The sequence below is a fragment of the Cyphellophora attinorum genome (genome assembly GCF_001299255.1).
Source record: "Cyphellophora attinorum strain CBS 131958 chromosome Unknown Contig40, whole genome shotgun sequence".
Taxonomy (NCBI): Eukaryota; Fungi; Ascomycota; class Eurotiomycetes; order Chaetothyriales; family Cyphellophoraceae; genus Cyphellophora; species Cyphellophora attinorum.
The window spans coordinates 55,783-69,625 of NW_017253268.1; the positions used below are offsets into that span (position 1 = coordinate 55,783).

General features: G+C 54.5%; 7 protein-coding genes across 7 annotated transcripts; 5 read left to right on the forward strand and 2 right to left on the reverse strand.

The window, feature by feature from the left end:
- Positions 1-661: 661 nt before the first annotated feature.
- Positions 662-1,126, forward strand: AB675_11672 (uncharacterized protein; the record flags this gene model as incomplete). Its single annotated transcript, XM_018140539.1, has 1 exon — positions 662-1,126. The coding sequence occupies one exon, from the start codon at positions 662-664 to the stop codon at positions 1,124-1,126; it is 465 nt and encodes a 154-aa protein (XP_017995398.1).
- A 204-nt stretch (positions 1,127-1,330) lies between these two features.
- Positions 1,331-2,481, reverse strand: AB675_11673 (Ribosome maturation protein SBDS; the record flags this gene model as incomplete). The annotated part of the gene is made up of 2 exons (XM_018140540.1): positions 1,331-2,109; positions 2,166-2,481. The coding sequence occupies 2 exons, from the start codon at positions 2,479-2,481 to the stop codon at positions 1,331-1,333; spliced, it is 1,095 nt and encodes a 364-aa protein (XP_017995406.1).
- Positions 2,482-2,693: 212 nt separating this feature from the next.
- Positions 2,694-5,990, forward strand: AB675_11674 (Mitochondrial protein cyt-4; the record flags this gene model as incomplete). The annotated part of the gene is made up of 1 exon (XM_018140541.1): positions 2,694-5,990. One exon carries the CDS (start codon positions 2,694-2,696, stop codon positions 5,988-5,990), a length of 3,297 nt encoding a protein of 1,098 aa, XP_017995391.1.
- Positions 5,991-6,501: 511 nt separating this feature from the next.
- AB675_11675 (DNA replication licensing factor mcm3) lies at positions 6,502-9,334 on the forward strand (the record flags this gene model as incomplete). The annotated part of the gene is made up of 3 exons (XM_018140542.1): positions 6,502-7,068; positions 7,118-8,611; positions 8,978-9,334. The coding sequence occupies 3 exons, from the start codon at positions 6,502-6,504 to the stop codon at positions 9,332-9,334; spliced, it is 2,418 nt and encodes an 805-aa protein (XP_017995346.1).
- A 520-nt stretch (positions 9,335-9,854) lies between these two features.
- AB675_11676 (uncharacterized protein) lies at positions 9,855-10,181 on the forward strand (the record flags this gene model as incomplete). Its single annotated transcript, XM_018140543.1, has 1 exon — positions 9,855-10,181. The coding sequence occupies one exon, from the start codon at positions 9,855-9,857 to the stop codon at positions 10,179-10,181; it is 327 nt and encodes a 108-aa protein (XP_017995417.1).
- Positions 10,182-10,385: 204 nt separating this feature from the next.
- Positions 10,386-11,264, reverse strand: AB675_11677 (Elongation factor 1-beta; the record flags this gene model as incomplete). The annotated part of the gene is made up of 1 exon (XM_018140544.1): positions 10,386-11,264. One exon carries the CDS (start codon positions 11,262-11,264, stop codon positions 10,386-10,388), a length of 879 nt encoding a protein of 292 aa, XP_017995367.1.
- A 1,383-nt stretch (positions 11,265-12,647) lies between these two features.
- Positions 12,648-13,762, forward strand: AB675_11678 (uncharacterized protein; the record flags this gene model as incomplete). The annotated part of the gene is made up of 2 exons (XM_018140545.1): positions 12,648-12,770; positions 12,893-13,762. The coding sequence occupies 2 exons, from the start codon at positions 12,648-12,650 to the stop codon at positions 13,760-13,762; spliced, it is 993 nt and encodes a 330-aa protein (XP_017995408.1).
- Between the last annotated feature and the right edge of the window lie 81 nt (positions 13,763-13,843).

A 13,843-nucleotide genomic window follows, 5' to 3' on the forward strand; every position in this document is an offset into this window, starting at 1 on the left:
GACCACTGGAACTTCATCATCCTAGCGACGAATTTGGCTCCATCATCTTGCTCGGTCCATACTCGACCAAGTTATCTTCCGTTGAAGTATCCACAACCACTACCACGCTCCGCATCTGTCTCAGGCCATTCCTCATGATCCGTCCCCATATCAGCCATGGCTGTCCCCTAGCCGCCTAGTCTGCTCAACTGCCACCTGCTTACAATCTCAAGAGACACACCTGTACCAAAATCGAAAGTTCGTATGTAACGACAGACTGCAGTCCAACGCTTTCTAGAACCAGATACACCAAGAACCTTCTCCGGCCGACCACTTCCGACTCACTGAACACTCATCGCCTTAGATAACATCGACCAAGCTATGATATAAGCCAGTCGAACTTCGTAGACAACACTCCTTCAGCGGCCTCCACGGCTAAACAATTTCGACCACAACACATTCAGTTCAGCATGGGTTTAAGAGATAACCTCAAACGACGATTTACCAAGAAGCGTCGGATGCTTCGGATGGCAACCCGCCACGGCGGAAAGACATCGAATACTATAAACCACATGAGATACCAAAGTCCAAGTACAGAGGAAAGGTCGACAAGGTACACCAAGCAACGCTAGATGCATACTCTCTGGAAGGAGCGTTCTCGACTGCCCGTCGACGAGCCTCAATGGCCCTCTCGGGTACCTTCTCTCCACGTGGCACGGGTGCACAGAGCGGCGCCACAAGTCTGGCTCCCAGTGCTGCCAACAGTCGCCGAGCAAGTTACGCCAGAGCTCGATCACACCTCAGCACCGCCAACAGCGTCTCCGAGGATCGAGACGACAGCCCAGACAGCGCAGAAGCAAGGACTGCCACGAAGAGCGGAAGTCAGGACTCTGCGCCGAGTTTGATTGACGACACGGATTCACCAGAGTTAAGTGCGATCTCGCGCTCGATCACTGCTGCTGAATCCAGAAATGAGCTGTCTCTGGAGAGGACGGTGACCGCTAGGCCCTCCAAAGTACCTACATTCGAGAATCATTTCACTGCTGAGGAACTGGAACAGGCTATGGCACAAGCCAGTCTTCGACCACGGAGAGGTACTGTACTTGGGCCGATTGTAGTGCGATCCGATGGTAGCATCGCAGCATGAGGAAATGAGTTATGAGAGACGACCAAACAGCATTTTGCATCCGCTCGAATCTCGAGCTCGGCGTTGCGTGACCATCAAGTTCGATGGGCAGCAGTAGACGATACTTCAATCTACTCTTACAACACTGTTCCATTATGACCATAAATTCGTATCTTCGTTGATGAATCTATTGCGTTGGGTATCTCGTGCACAGCTACCTGACCTTCAATCATCCTCGTGAATCACAGCGGCGTCCAGCACTTGCACTGTGCCTCTGCCCTTGGTCTCGGCCGATGAGAACTCGCTCAAGCCTTTGAATGCACCTGGCTCGACAAATCCTACGACTTCCCATTCCTCGCCTAGCACATCCTGACTCTCGACTTGCTCAAAGAACGAAAGTATCCTGTCCTTGATAGTTCCTTTGCCTTGATCTCCATCTTCCTCTGAGACGCTCTCAGCTTGGCCGGCGCCAATCTTCGTTTTTGGTGCCTGCTTCGCAATGCTGGTCGGACAGCTGACTCGCAGTCTCATCCGCGCTCGCATAACAGGTATGGGCTGCCACGCAATGAGTGCTCTGATGGCTTCGAGTGCTTGCGCTTTTGTCGATTTTGATGTCACTACGCCGGTCCACATAGGCATATCACTCTTTTTCGCCTTTCCTTTCTCTGCAGAGGCAGTCGCGTCGTCATTATCAGTCAACGGCGTCGCCAGCCCGCTATTCTCACTCGAACCCTTCGGTGTCGGCTGGCCCTTCTTGCGTCCCTCACCGCCCAAATTCAGCCTTCCCAATTTATGTTGTAACGAGTCCTGCTGCGGCGTGTGCCCACCCTGCTTCGAAAGCACATCCAGACCCTTCTTGATCATACCCGTCGTGTAGACTCGCTTCGTCTGTGGATCGACCAGTCGCTGTGCGACTTCCTCGACAATCTCACGCTCCATGCGGTCGAGTAGCTCCTTCCGCTCGCCTGCATTGACTTGTATCTCGCCTTTTTGCAGGATCTCTTCTATAATCGCATCCTTCCACGACTTCTCCTCATCTCCATCATCATGATATGCGCACCACCCTTCCCTTTACTTTTCTTCCCACCACCGCCTTTCTTTCCTCCCCCTCCCCCTCCACCACCCTTCTCACTCGCCTCAGGCAGCGGCCACGCTTTGACCAACTCCGCGTTCGGCGCAGTCTCGCCCTTGCTCGCATTCAGAAAAATAGTAGGCACCTGCAACACATTGTCCAAATCGGTCTCGGTCCCCGATCGGTACTCGAGGAGTTTGTTCTTGTAGCAGGCGAGCTCGAAGCGCTTCTTGCCTTTTTTGTACCGGACGAGCGAGACGTTGGTGAGTTTTATTACGTTTGCGGGCTGTTGTATCATAGGCATCTTGGAGGTAAGGCGTGAGAGGAACAGAGCAGACCGAGAGTCACACGCGTGGGCTACGACATTAATACCATCTCTTCCTTCTCCGCAGTGGAGAAATTATTGACAATGACTACAACAGACGTCGTCGACTTTTTGTCTCGCGAGGTCGTTCATCCATTCGACGACCCCATCTTCAACTCGGGGGTTCTCAGGCGTCTGTGTGGTCCTGAGCGATGGTCAATCGAGTGTGTTGGCGATGTCACTTCCTTCAGCGGCAGCCCTCGCAGCCGACTCGAGTTTCCCTCTACCGTCAACAGACGCGACCTTATTCTGTCCATTCGCCTTTACGAGCCACTCCAACTCCCGAGAGCGCACCCATCCCGAGTCACTCTGCTGCTCAGTTTGCAGGTATCGGCTCGATCAGCGGCCTAGACCCGAGCAAGATCCAGAATGGTGTACCGGAAGTCAGACAGCATTTACAAGGGTGGTTCAAACGGCATTTGGAAGAGGTCAAATCCCAGGTCGAGGTGCAAAGCGACGATGGAAAGGTAGCAGAACACGGCAAAATCAAACATCTGCCCGACTCGTTATTCATGAACGAGCCCGAGGCAGAGCGCAATGACGGCGAGGACCAATCCGCCATCGATCAATATGACGACCTCACTCAAGGGTTGCCACGCAATCGTTTCGAACCTGGCGATCTGCTGCTGGGGCAATTCAATGGAGCCCGCCGCATTGCTACCGTCTATCTGGGCAAATGCGAAAGTCAAGAGCAGTACTTTATGAGCACCGGGCGATGGGCTCAAGCTAAGACAAACCACCATAATTCCGATGTCATCAAGGGCTGGGCCTCTGAGGAGGAAATGGCACCCATCCGAGCCTTGCTGCCCAAGAAGCAGATCGTTCGACGCAACGACAATGGCATTCCAGTTGGTGTTTCTTTCATCTCGAATCTGGAGCATAGCAACAATGTCGAGAAGCCACTCCTTCGCCGTCTTCAGCTGCTGGAGGAGCAGATCGTAGAGTTTCGTCGGAAGTTCCACCCGCTGCTCGATGATGCTTACGAGCGTCTCGCTCAAGAGAACGAATTCGTTACCCTTCAATTTTCCGATTTCGCACGACAATTGCTCGGCGATGATGCTGACCGCCTGGGCGACGCTGCGAGGCTGTGTATATGTCGTACAGCTATTCAAAACCCTACCAAGACCTTCATCTTCTCCAGTTTCGACCAATCAGTTCTGCAGGTTCTCATGGGCCCCAAGAGCGCAGTCAGACGTTTCGAGAAGGTCGTGCAATGGACCCGAGAATACCAGGAACTGGCCGCCGTCGCCGTCAGAGGAGAAAGTATCTCGGCGAGAATGGTCAACAGTCCAATCTACATGTTCATGCAGAAGGCCAGGAAAATCATCAAAAAAAGCAGGGCGATTCGCCAGCCTACGATCATTGGCTGTATTGGTCCCACAGGAGGCAATGTCCGGGGCCCACGAGTCAATGGCGAAGGCGGCTCCGACAAAGACGGAACCGTCTCCTTGCGACCGTCTGGCGAGGTATTCAGCGACAGCGACAAGGCTATTCTCGAATTCATCTGGGATACTCACATCCGCCTTCCTGCGAACTTGAACAGAACCAAGCACCATTCTGTTAGCACTGTCATCCTTCGTGCCATCGGTGCCTATCCCCATATGGTGCTAGAAGATAAGATCGGCCGCCTCGTGCTACAAGAGATGGGAGCCATGGCGCCGTGGGCTGGTGCTGCCGATGACAACCTTCTGTTCCCGATACCAGGCCGCAAAGCAGCCCACAAGACGAATCAATTGCTTGAGTCAGCCGAAGCGGCTCTGGAAAAGCTTCCCAAGCAACCTGCTTCCGGGCACCCTCAATTGCAAGACACAATGGCTGATTTGCGCGAGGACCTTGGCTCAATGGAGGTATTCTGCATCGACGACGCCGGCACCACTCTCGTAGACGACGGCGTATCCTTGGAAGAGTGTATCGACCGACCGAACTGCTGGTGGATACATACCCACGTAGCACACCCTGCCGCCTCTTTCGACGCGCGGTCGGAATACGGTCGCCTTGCCCGAAACCAGCAGTCATCATGGTATACCACCAACGCTGTGTACCCTATGATTCCCGATGTGCTTGGCGAATCGCTGAACCTGGAGCCTGGAGCCGCGGCCCTGACCACGAGCATTTTGCTCAGTGAAGAGGGTCAGATTCTGGATACCAAGATGAGACTGACTCGCGTTCACAATGTTGTGACGTTGACCCACGCTGCCGTCGATCACGTAGTGGGCATAGAGCGACCGAGCAACGTCAGCCTCATTGTTGGCTCCGACCTGGATATGCAGCCGTCATCGGGTCCCGACCAGCATCAAGAGCACATAGATCAAGCCAGACGTCACGAGAAGACGCTGAAAAAGATGAGGTCGCTTTTGACTGCGCGCATCAATGCCAGAGAACGCGAAGTGCTCGAGCCTCTGAACCTCCCCATGAAATCACTGGCTAAAAGCGACATCGAAGTCTCTTTCCTCGAGGAGTACGAAAGCACAAGACTACACCAAAGTATTCATTACGAAGGCGACCCGACTATCGTGGTAAAAGCGCCTGTTTCTACAGTAGAGGATTTGGTCCCTGCAGACATGTTCCGCACCCAAGCGAGCCTTGTCACCAATCTCATGATACTGACCTGTGAAAGTGCCGGCAAGTGGATGGGCGATCGGGGCATTCCTGCCATATACACTGGTGCTCTGTGCGACCCTTCCTTTCCGGTTGGTGAGCTGAACAAGATTGCTGCTACCATGCGCAAAAACAAAGGCAAGGGCGCGGACGCTGCGTTCTTCATAGGGCCCCGAGCTGCCGAGCGGGACGTCCCTGTTCCGCATACCGGATTGAGCGTTGGTGCTTATGCGCGCGTCACCAGTCCCCTTCGCCGCTTCGAAGACCTGCTGAATCAATGGAACATCGGCGCCTATCTCAGAGCAGTGGCCAACGGTCACATTGCCGACGGCCAGCTCCTCGACGAAGAAAATCAACAACCCTACCCCGTCCCTCGCTCCGAAGTCCGCGATATAATCGCACGCGACCGGTGGATCATCAACGAGGGCGCCTACCAAGCGAAAAAAGCGCAACAGCACTGGATCTTCCACGCGCTCTTCCGCGCGTTCCATTTCCGTGAAGCCCAACTACCACAAATCTTCGACATGCGAGTCAGCTCCATCATTCAGGCACCCAAGGTCGCCCACAAGGACAAGACGGGGTTGTGGGGGGAGTTGAGGCCGTTCGGTATTGGTGCGCTGGTGTTGAGCAGCGCGGAGGGGTTCGAGAAGCAGGCGAAGCTGTCGAGTTTCTTGCCCGTGCAGATCGAGACGGTCGATGTGGCGGCGTTTATGGTGCTGGTGAGGCCCGTGGGGCCGCCGACGGATACGCCGCAGCATGTTCCTGTTGGGGGGACGGTTTATCAGAGTGTGGCGAGGGAGGAGGCGATGAGGAAGAGGAAGGAGAGTGGTCGAGGAAATGCGGTACCGTAAAAGGCGCATGTATTTAAGGGAGCCCCATCATCACGAGGCTGAAGGCTGGCCCTGACGTGCAACAGCAGCTGTATTTGCACTGTATATCTACTAATTCGCGTAGCAATATACTCACCTCCTGAACACAGCCTTGACATGCAAGAATGTTCGGCTGTGATTGTGCTGATTAGTTGTAGTGTAGCGGAACCCGTTTAGTCTATCAATAGACGTAACAATATCGCGACGGCACTGCGTCGTCAGAGTGGCTCAGCATACGGTCATTTTGTACATCCCCCAGCGACTTGTATGACTCGCACATACCACAGTACATACTTAGTATCCGAAGCATTGACGTTGAGATTGCGCTAATGCAACCACTTTAGCATAGCTCCACAGAAGAGTCTTGGCGCGTCCGGACGCGTCTCACCGCGTTTTGGCGAGGGGTCAAGATTCATACGACTCTCCTCACAAGATCCTCCTATTTGAACAACAACCTCCGTCTGAGCCAGCCTCTGCAATATCACTCTTCAGCATGGCGCTCGACTCGAACCAACTCCGCGATGAAGCGGTCAAAGACCGCATTCGTCTGGCGACAGAATTCCTTGATCCCACCGACCCCCAAGCACGCTCCTACCGCGGCGACATCGTCACGATGCTGAATCGCAGCCAGCGGCGGCTGACAGTCTCACTCGACGACATCCGCGCTCACAATCGTGAGCTTGCTGATGGCATTCTGTTTCATCCTTTCGACTACAGTCTCTGCTTCGACCAGGCGTTGAAGAATGTTATCGATACTCTGCCTAATCGAGCGGCGTTCGAAACGGATGAGGAGACGATGTACTATGTCGCGTATAGCGGGAGCTTCGGCGAGAACTCATGCAATCCGAGGACGCTGAACAGTGGGTTGTTGAATCGTATGGTGTGTCTTGAGGGGATTGTTACGCGGTGTAGTCTGGTTAGGCCGAAGGTTGTGAAGAGCGTGCATTGGAATGAGAATAAGAGTATGTTCCATTTCAGGGAGTACAGGGATCAAACTATGAGTGTGGGCAAGCCTGGGAGTTTGAGTGTGTATCCTCAGAAGGACGATCAGGATAATCCGGTGAGTCAAAGACCCTCAGTATAGCTGTTCCGTGGCTAAAAGTGTACAGCTTATCACAGAGTACGGCTACTGCACGTATCGGGACCATCAAACTATCTCTATACAAGAAATGCCAGAAAGGGCACCTGCTGGACAGCTCCCTCGTGGCGTCGACGTGATCATGGACGACGACATGGTAGACAGAGTCAAGCCTGGTGATCGGATACAGCTTGTTGGCACGTTCCGCTCGCTGGGTAACCGAAACACTGGTGGAGGCTCCTCAATCTTCCGCACCTTAATTCTGGCCAACAACGTGGTCCTACTATCTTCGAAGTCAGGCGGCGGCATTGCTCAAGCGGCCATCACAGATCTCGATGTTCGCAACATCAACAAAATGAGCAAAGAGAAGAATGTCTTCGACCTCCTCTCTCAAAGTCTAGCTCCCAGCATCTTCGGCCACGACTACATCAAGAAAGCCGTCCTGCTCATGCTTCTCGGCGGCATGGAGAAGAATCTGCCCAATGGCACGCACTTGCGAGGAGATATCAACATTCTCATGGTCGGCGACCCCTCAACAGCCAAATCACAACTCCTTCGCTTCGTGCTCAACACTGCACCCCTCGCCATCGCCACAACCGGTCGAGGCTCCAGCGGCGTCGGTTTAACAGCAGCCGTCACCACCGACAAAGAGACTGGCGAACGCCGCCTCGAGGCCGGTGCCATGGTCTTGGGTGATCGCGGAGTCGTCTGCATCGACGAATTCGACAAGATGAGCGACATTGACCGTGTCGCCATCCATGAAGTCATGGAGCAGCAGACCGTCACTATCGCCAAAGCCGGAATCCACACCTCACTGAATGCTCGCTGCAGTGTTGTAGCCGCCGCCAACCCAATCTTCGGACAGTACGACAGCAACAAGGACCCACACAAGAACATCGCGTTGCCAGATTCCCTCCTTTCGCGTTTCGATCTGCTCTTCGTAGTCACGGACGATATCGACGACAAGCGCGATCGCGATATCAGCGAACATGTCCTCCGCATGCACTCGTACCGCCCGCCTGGACTCGAAGAAGGCGCGCCTATTCGTGAGACGGGCGGGCAGACACTCGGTATCGGGGTCGAGGACGCGGACAGCCAGGGTTCAAAGAGCACAGAAGTCTACGAGAAGTACAATGCTGTCCTCCACGCCGGCTTCAAGCCCGCTCAGCAAGCGCAACAGCAACAACGCCGCGGAGGTGGTCGGGGCCGCGGTCGCCGCACACAAGCGGAAGAAGTCAGCCCGATCGCTATGGCGTTTATCAAGAAGTACATCCAGTATGCGAAGAGTCGATGCAAGCCGATCTTGACGAAGGAGGCGAGCGACTATATTGTCAATGCGTACAGCAATTTGCGGAATGAGGATATCGATGCCAATAAGCGGCGGACCAGCCCTCTGACGGCACGTACGCTGGAGACGTTGATCCGTCTCTCGACCGCCCACGCCAAGAGCAGGCTGAGTGCTAGGGTTGAGGAAAGTGATGCGGTGGTCGCAGAGGAAGTGTTGCGATTCGCCCTCTTCCGGGAGGTGGCTGTCAAGGAAGACCGCCGCAAGCGCAGGAAGACGCGGCCGACGGACGCGAATGGTGACGCGGAGATGGATAGTGATGCTGAGAGCAGCGATGAGGAGGACGACGATGACAACGATGATGATGAGGACGATGGAGGTACGTACCGTGGCACGGGTCCCGGACCTAATGGTGCGAAGCCCACCACCAGAAGTCAGCGCTCGGGCCGCACGAACGGCACGAATGGGACTGCATCTCGACGTGTCGTTGCGGACGACGACGAGGACGATGATGAACAGGATGACGAAGATGAGAACGACGATGACGCCGACGAGGAGGAAGACACACAACCCTCCCGCCGCACCCGTACCACCAACGGAGCCGAGTCACAACTCTCCAACCTCTCCCTCGCCTCCTCCATGCCCGCGTCCCAACTCCCATCTACCCAGCAAAGCAGCAGCGCTGCAGCCACCCAATTCCAGACCCAGCCAAAATCAACCCGCGAGCGCCTCAACCAATTTAAGCAAATCCTCGGTCCCCTACAGCGGACAGCACTGTTTGATGGCGATCAGAAGGCCACGGCGGAGGCTATCAGAAGGAAAGTGAACGAGGTGTTGGACGAGGAAGGCGACGGGGACGAAGAGGAGTTTGGGAGGGAGGAGGTGGTGTGGCTGTTGAGGGAGATGGGGGAGCGGGACGAGTTGATGTTTGAGGAGGGCAGTGGGGATGTTTACTTGCTTTAGACGATAGTAGTCGGGGATGTCTTTGATGATGTGCGACGAGGGATGCGTCACGGGAGTATGGGATTCCAGGCGCTGTATAGGCCTTACAGGAGTGTATACATGTACTGACTACCGTGTTATTGATTTGTCGTGCAACATATGTGTTCTTTTCTTCCAGCCCAAGTATGTACATGTCTACGTGAATCGGACGAGGTGACAACAGCCGAAGCGACAGAGCAATCGGCCTTGCAAATATATTTGACCATTCTGCACTACAGCATCAGGCTTGAACTGTTCAGGGGAAGGTGAGTCATCCGGTCTCTTGAAAGACCAGAAATACTCAGCCTTGCGTTCTGTTCGACCTGAACACCCTCTTGAGTTGCTCATACAACCATTCGTCTTCACTGACAGACAATCGAAGCTCAAGATGATGTCTCTGGTCTCAACGCCGCAGCGGGTAAGTCGTCCTCGACGAAGCCACCGTTGTGATATGAAGTGCTAATAAGGTCACAGGGACAACCCGGCACCAACGCTCACCACAATGCCAACGGAAATCCTTGACCTGATCTTCCGTGTTGTCATCGCAGAACTGCATACGTTACAACTTGAGTACACGGTCGGGGTGCTGAGGAACTGGGCTGTGTTGCTCGGCTGGGGCTCTAATAAGATCCGGATCATTTGGGACCCTCCATGGATTCCAGACCTGAGACTCGTCTCTAAGCGTGTCAAGGAAGTCGTCGATCCAATGCTTGCGGAAATCCTCGCCGTGCCAGAGCTCTATTCTATCGACCGACCCGAGACTGCCGGCCACTCGAAGTCCACTATAGTCCACTGTCATTTGCAGCGATGTCTAGATGCAGCGAACTGAAATTGCCGAGTGTCGAAGTTTTAGGGGCGAGGCACGACGCACGAAGTCAGTACACGAAGAACAGAAGTATGTTTTCAAAGACTTGAATTGATGTTATTATCAGGTTAGAGATGTATGCCACGTCCAAGACGGCCGTACGCCTACCTGTTCCCTTATGCTTTGATGCGGTTTGACCGCCAGGACGGCCTCTATGCTGTGCTGCGTTTAGTGCTTCTGCATGGCTACGACGTCGGTGGACTGCACGTGATCCTCATCCTCCTCGATTTTGGCCTGCAGATCATCAACGGAGACCTTATCGTCCTCGACGACAAGATTAATCTGCAGCTTCTCGATGCCATAGCCGACCGCAACAAGCTTGTGACCACCCCAGACGAGACCGTCCATCTCGATAGCCCTGACATTGGTGACGAGCTCGTCTACGTCGGTCTCGTTGTCCCAGGGTTTGACGTCCATGGTGACGATTGACTTGGCCGCTGGCTTCTGTGTAGTGGCTGTTGTCAGTGGTGCATCACAGTCCTCACAAACAACCTCCTCGCACTCCTCATCGAATTGAGTCTCAAACCCGAAACAAATCGGGCACTGAATTCTCACAACGTACTGGTCGAGAGCAAACTGCAGTGTGGCCCGCTCGAATTCACCTCCAAGGAAATACTTCGGCATGGCCTTCCGACACTTCTCCCCGACCTTCCCACCCTTGACCTCCTCGGTCACGTTGGCGTACTTGATATAGTGGTTTGTACCGAGCGCTTCAGCGAAGAACTCAACGATAGCCTCAGGCTCCCGATTGAGTGCTTCGGCGACGGCGTCGAGGTTAGGAAACGTCGTAGCCATGGATTTGGGATCCTTGCCAACACAGCTAAACTGTAGATGGGCAATGGTCGGGTCGATAATCAGGTCAGTCTCAACAGGGCGAGCGTGTCGGGAAGCTACCTCCTTGGCTTTATGTGCGGCGACTTTGGTGGCTTGGTTGGATATAGTGGAAGCTTCGGCTTTGGAGGCGCGATTGCGGCCGCCCTTTTGAGTGTTCTGCCCGCGGTTAGGCTGGCGGCCGCCGCCGCTTCGGTGTCCTGTGTGTGCTGGCATGTTGGGTTATGGGGTTGAAGGGGTACTGAGGTGGGTCTGGTTGGGGTGGCATGTTTTAATGCTTGTCGGGTGGCGGGAGGAGAGGCGGTGGACAATGGGATTGATGGGCTTTGTTGTGTTGGTGCTTTGTGGACAAAGGATGGTTGGCATGAAAGACATTGGACATGGGCTTTGTTCTCGAAGCATGCCATTGACTCGAAGAACGGCATCTTTGTCGAGGGCCTTGTCTGGTAGTTGGCGTAGGACAACGCGACTCCAACACGCCGTAACGCTGGAGAGCAAGGTCGAAGTGAGAGCTGAATCGGGGGCACACCGAATTGAAGGGAGGGCAGAGCTTAAGGAACGGCACAGCTGTACAGAAGCCAGAGCTGCGGAAAAAGGGAACCTACCGGGAAGGCGGACCGTGAGCAGAGCACTCTGATGTTTGGGTGGCCTCGCGACGACAATGCCTCCACGTAAGTATGTAGACCAGAGGTGCAGGTGAGAATGCAAAGTTGTAATGAGATTCGAAGATCTGAGGATCGTGTATAGTTCGTGACTGCATCTTCAAGGCGTCGGGCTTTGGAAGGTGCTTTGTTGTGTCTCATCAGGTGTCAAAACTACCAAGCAGTGCTTACCTCGCAAGGCAATAGTGTCGCATGGCTAGACTGTCAGTGAGTAATAACATTGGTGCGGCAGGTGCGACACCGGCTCATCAGTAAAGCGCACTCGAGACATACAGAAGTCCTAGCCAGAGCCGCGAGCTCCGTGTGAGAAGCGTGAGCTGGCGCGTCGTGCTTCCGAACCAGTTTACTGTTTGCCTGTATGTGATGAGATAGACGGGCGTTGCGAGAAGCCTCAAGGATTGCCTCGTCTAGGCCGAGCTGTTTGATCTCGATTTCTTCGCAGACGAGCTACCTGGCCTCCCTCAGGAAGGAAGCCATGATGAGACGCTCGAACTTCCAAGAACCAGCCGTCGTCCAATAGCTGTATCAACAGAAGTTGTTGGTAACGGACATCGATGTCGTTGGTATGATATCGATTCGAGGTTTCGAGATCTGGAGCCTGAAGCTCCGGTCCCAAGCGCATCGCGACGATCGGCAGCGGGAAGCCTGGAGCAGATCCGAGCGATCGTCACTCCCCACCCAAATGATGACAGAGTGGGGGGATGTCATGGATCCCCGAGTCGATTTCTCGAATTCGAATTCATCGGATCAAATCATCGGATCAACTTTCTTTGACTACACATATCTTTCAGGCTCATTGTATAGGAGCGCAGACTCATATACCTCGCACGCTGGCGTCGCGCATGGTATAGTGGCAAACACTTAGTTCTACTGTATGACTTGCTGACCACGGCCTACCTTTTCCTCATACGAGCAACATTCACTGGGTTGAGGCCAAATGGGCGACGCCGGACCACTAGAGCCGTCACTGGTCTCGACTGCACCGCTAGATGATCGGCTTGATCGGAACGGATCTGCTACACAAGAAAGAGAGGTGACGGTGCTCGTCACGGGCTTTGGCGTACGTACCGCCCTGTCTACGTGTCCTGATCAGAGTCCAGATCAGTCACGAGACCACCACCTCTTCCCCTCCCCAACAACCCCTTCCACCCCAAGCGCCACCACTGACGCTCCCTCCCACAGCCGTTCAAGTCCTTCACTACAAACCCCTCCTTCCTCATCGCCTCCGCCCTCCCGCACAAACTCCCTCCCCAACAACCCTCCACCTCGTCACCAAACCAACCAGAACCATACACAATCCACCTCCTCCTGCACCCCTCACCAATCCGCGTCTCCTACACCACCGTCTCCTCCCTAATCCCCACCCTCCTCCAACAACACAACCCAGACTACATCTTCCACATCGGCGTCGCCGGCGGCCGCACAAACTACACCCTCGAAACCGTGGGCCATCGCGACAGCTACAAGATCCGGGACGTGGATGAGCGGGATGGATGGAAGGCGGGCGAACACGCGTGGAAGAAGGAGGGTGTCCCCGAAAAACTACACGTGGGCTGGGACGAGGAGGACGTAGTGGAACGTTGGGCAAGTGAGGTGAGAAGTAGAGAAGAGGAGTTGGGGTTTGACGATGTCCCAAAGGAGGAGAGTAATGGGTTGACGGTGGAGAGGTTCGGGGATTGGTTCAAGAATGTGGAGAGGACGGAGAAGAAGCGGGCTTTTAGTCGGTGTCAGTTAAGTGTGGACGCGGGGAGGTTCTTGTGTGAGTTTACGCTGTTTGAGAGTTTGGTGCAGCGGTGGGCAGAACTCCAAAAGGCGGACAAAGATAGTAGGGCACTGTCGAGAGAGCGGCTGGGCAAGGTTGCATTCCTGCATGTGCCTGGGCCGTATGACGAGGAGGCTATAGAGCGAGGGGCGAGAGTTGCCGAGGCGGCGATCAGGTCGCTGGTGGCAAGCTGGGAGGAGGGTAGGAGGCGGAAGGCTGGGCAAGAAGAGAACCTGAAGGGGAGTACGAAGGTTGATACTACTGGTACAGGAGACTCGGAGTGGGATTGAGTGGAAGGGTTGAAGGTTTGCATTGGCATCATTAATAGATGGCGGCTCTGCTAAGAGGCGATAGATCGATGATCATCATTT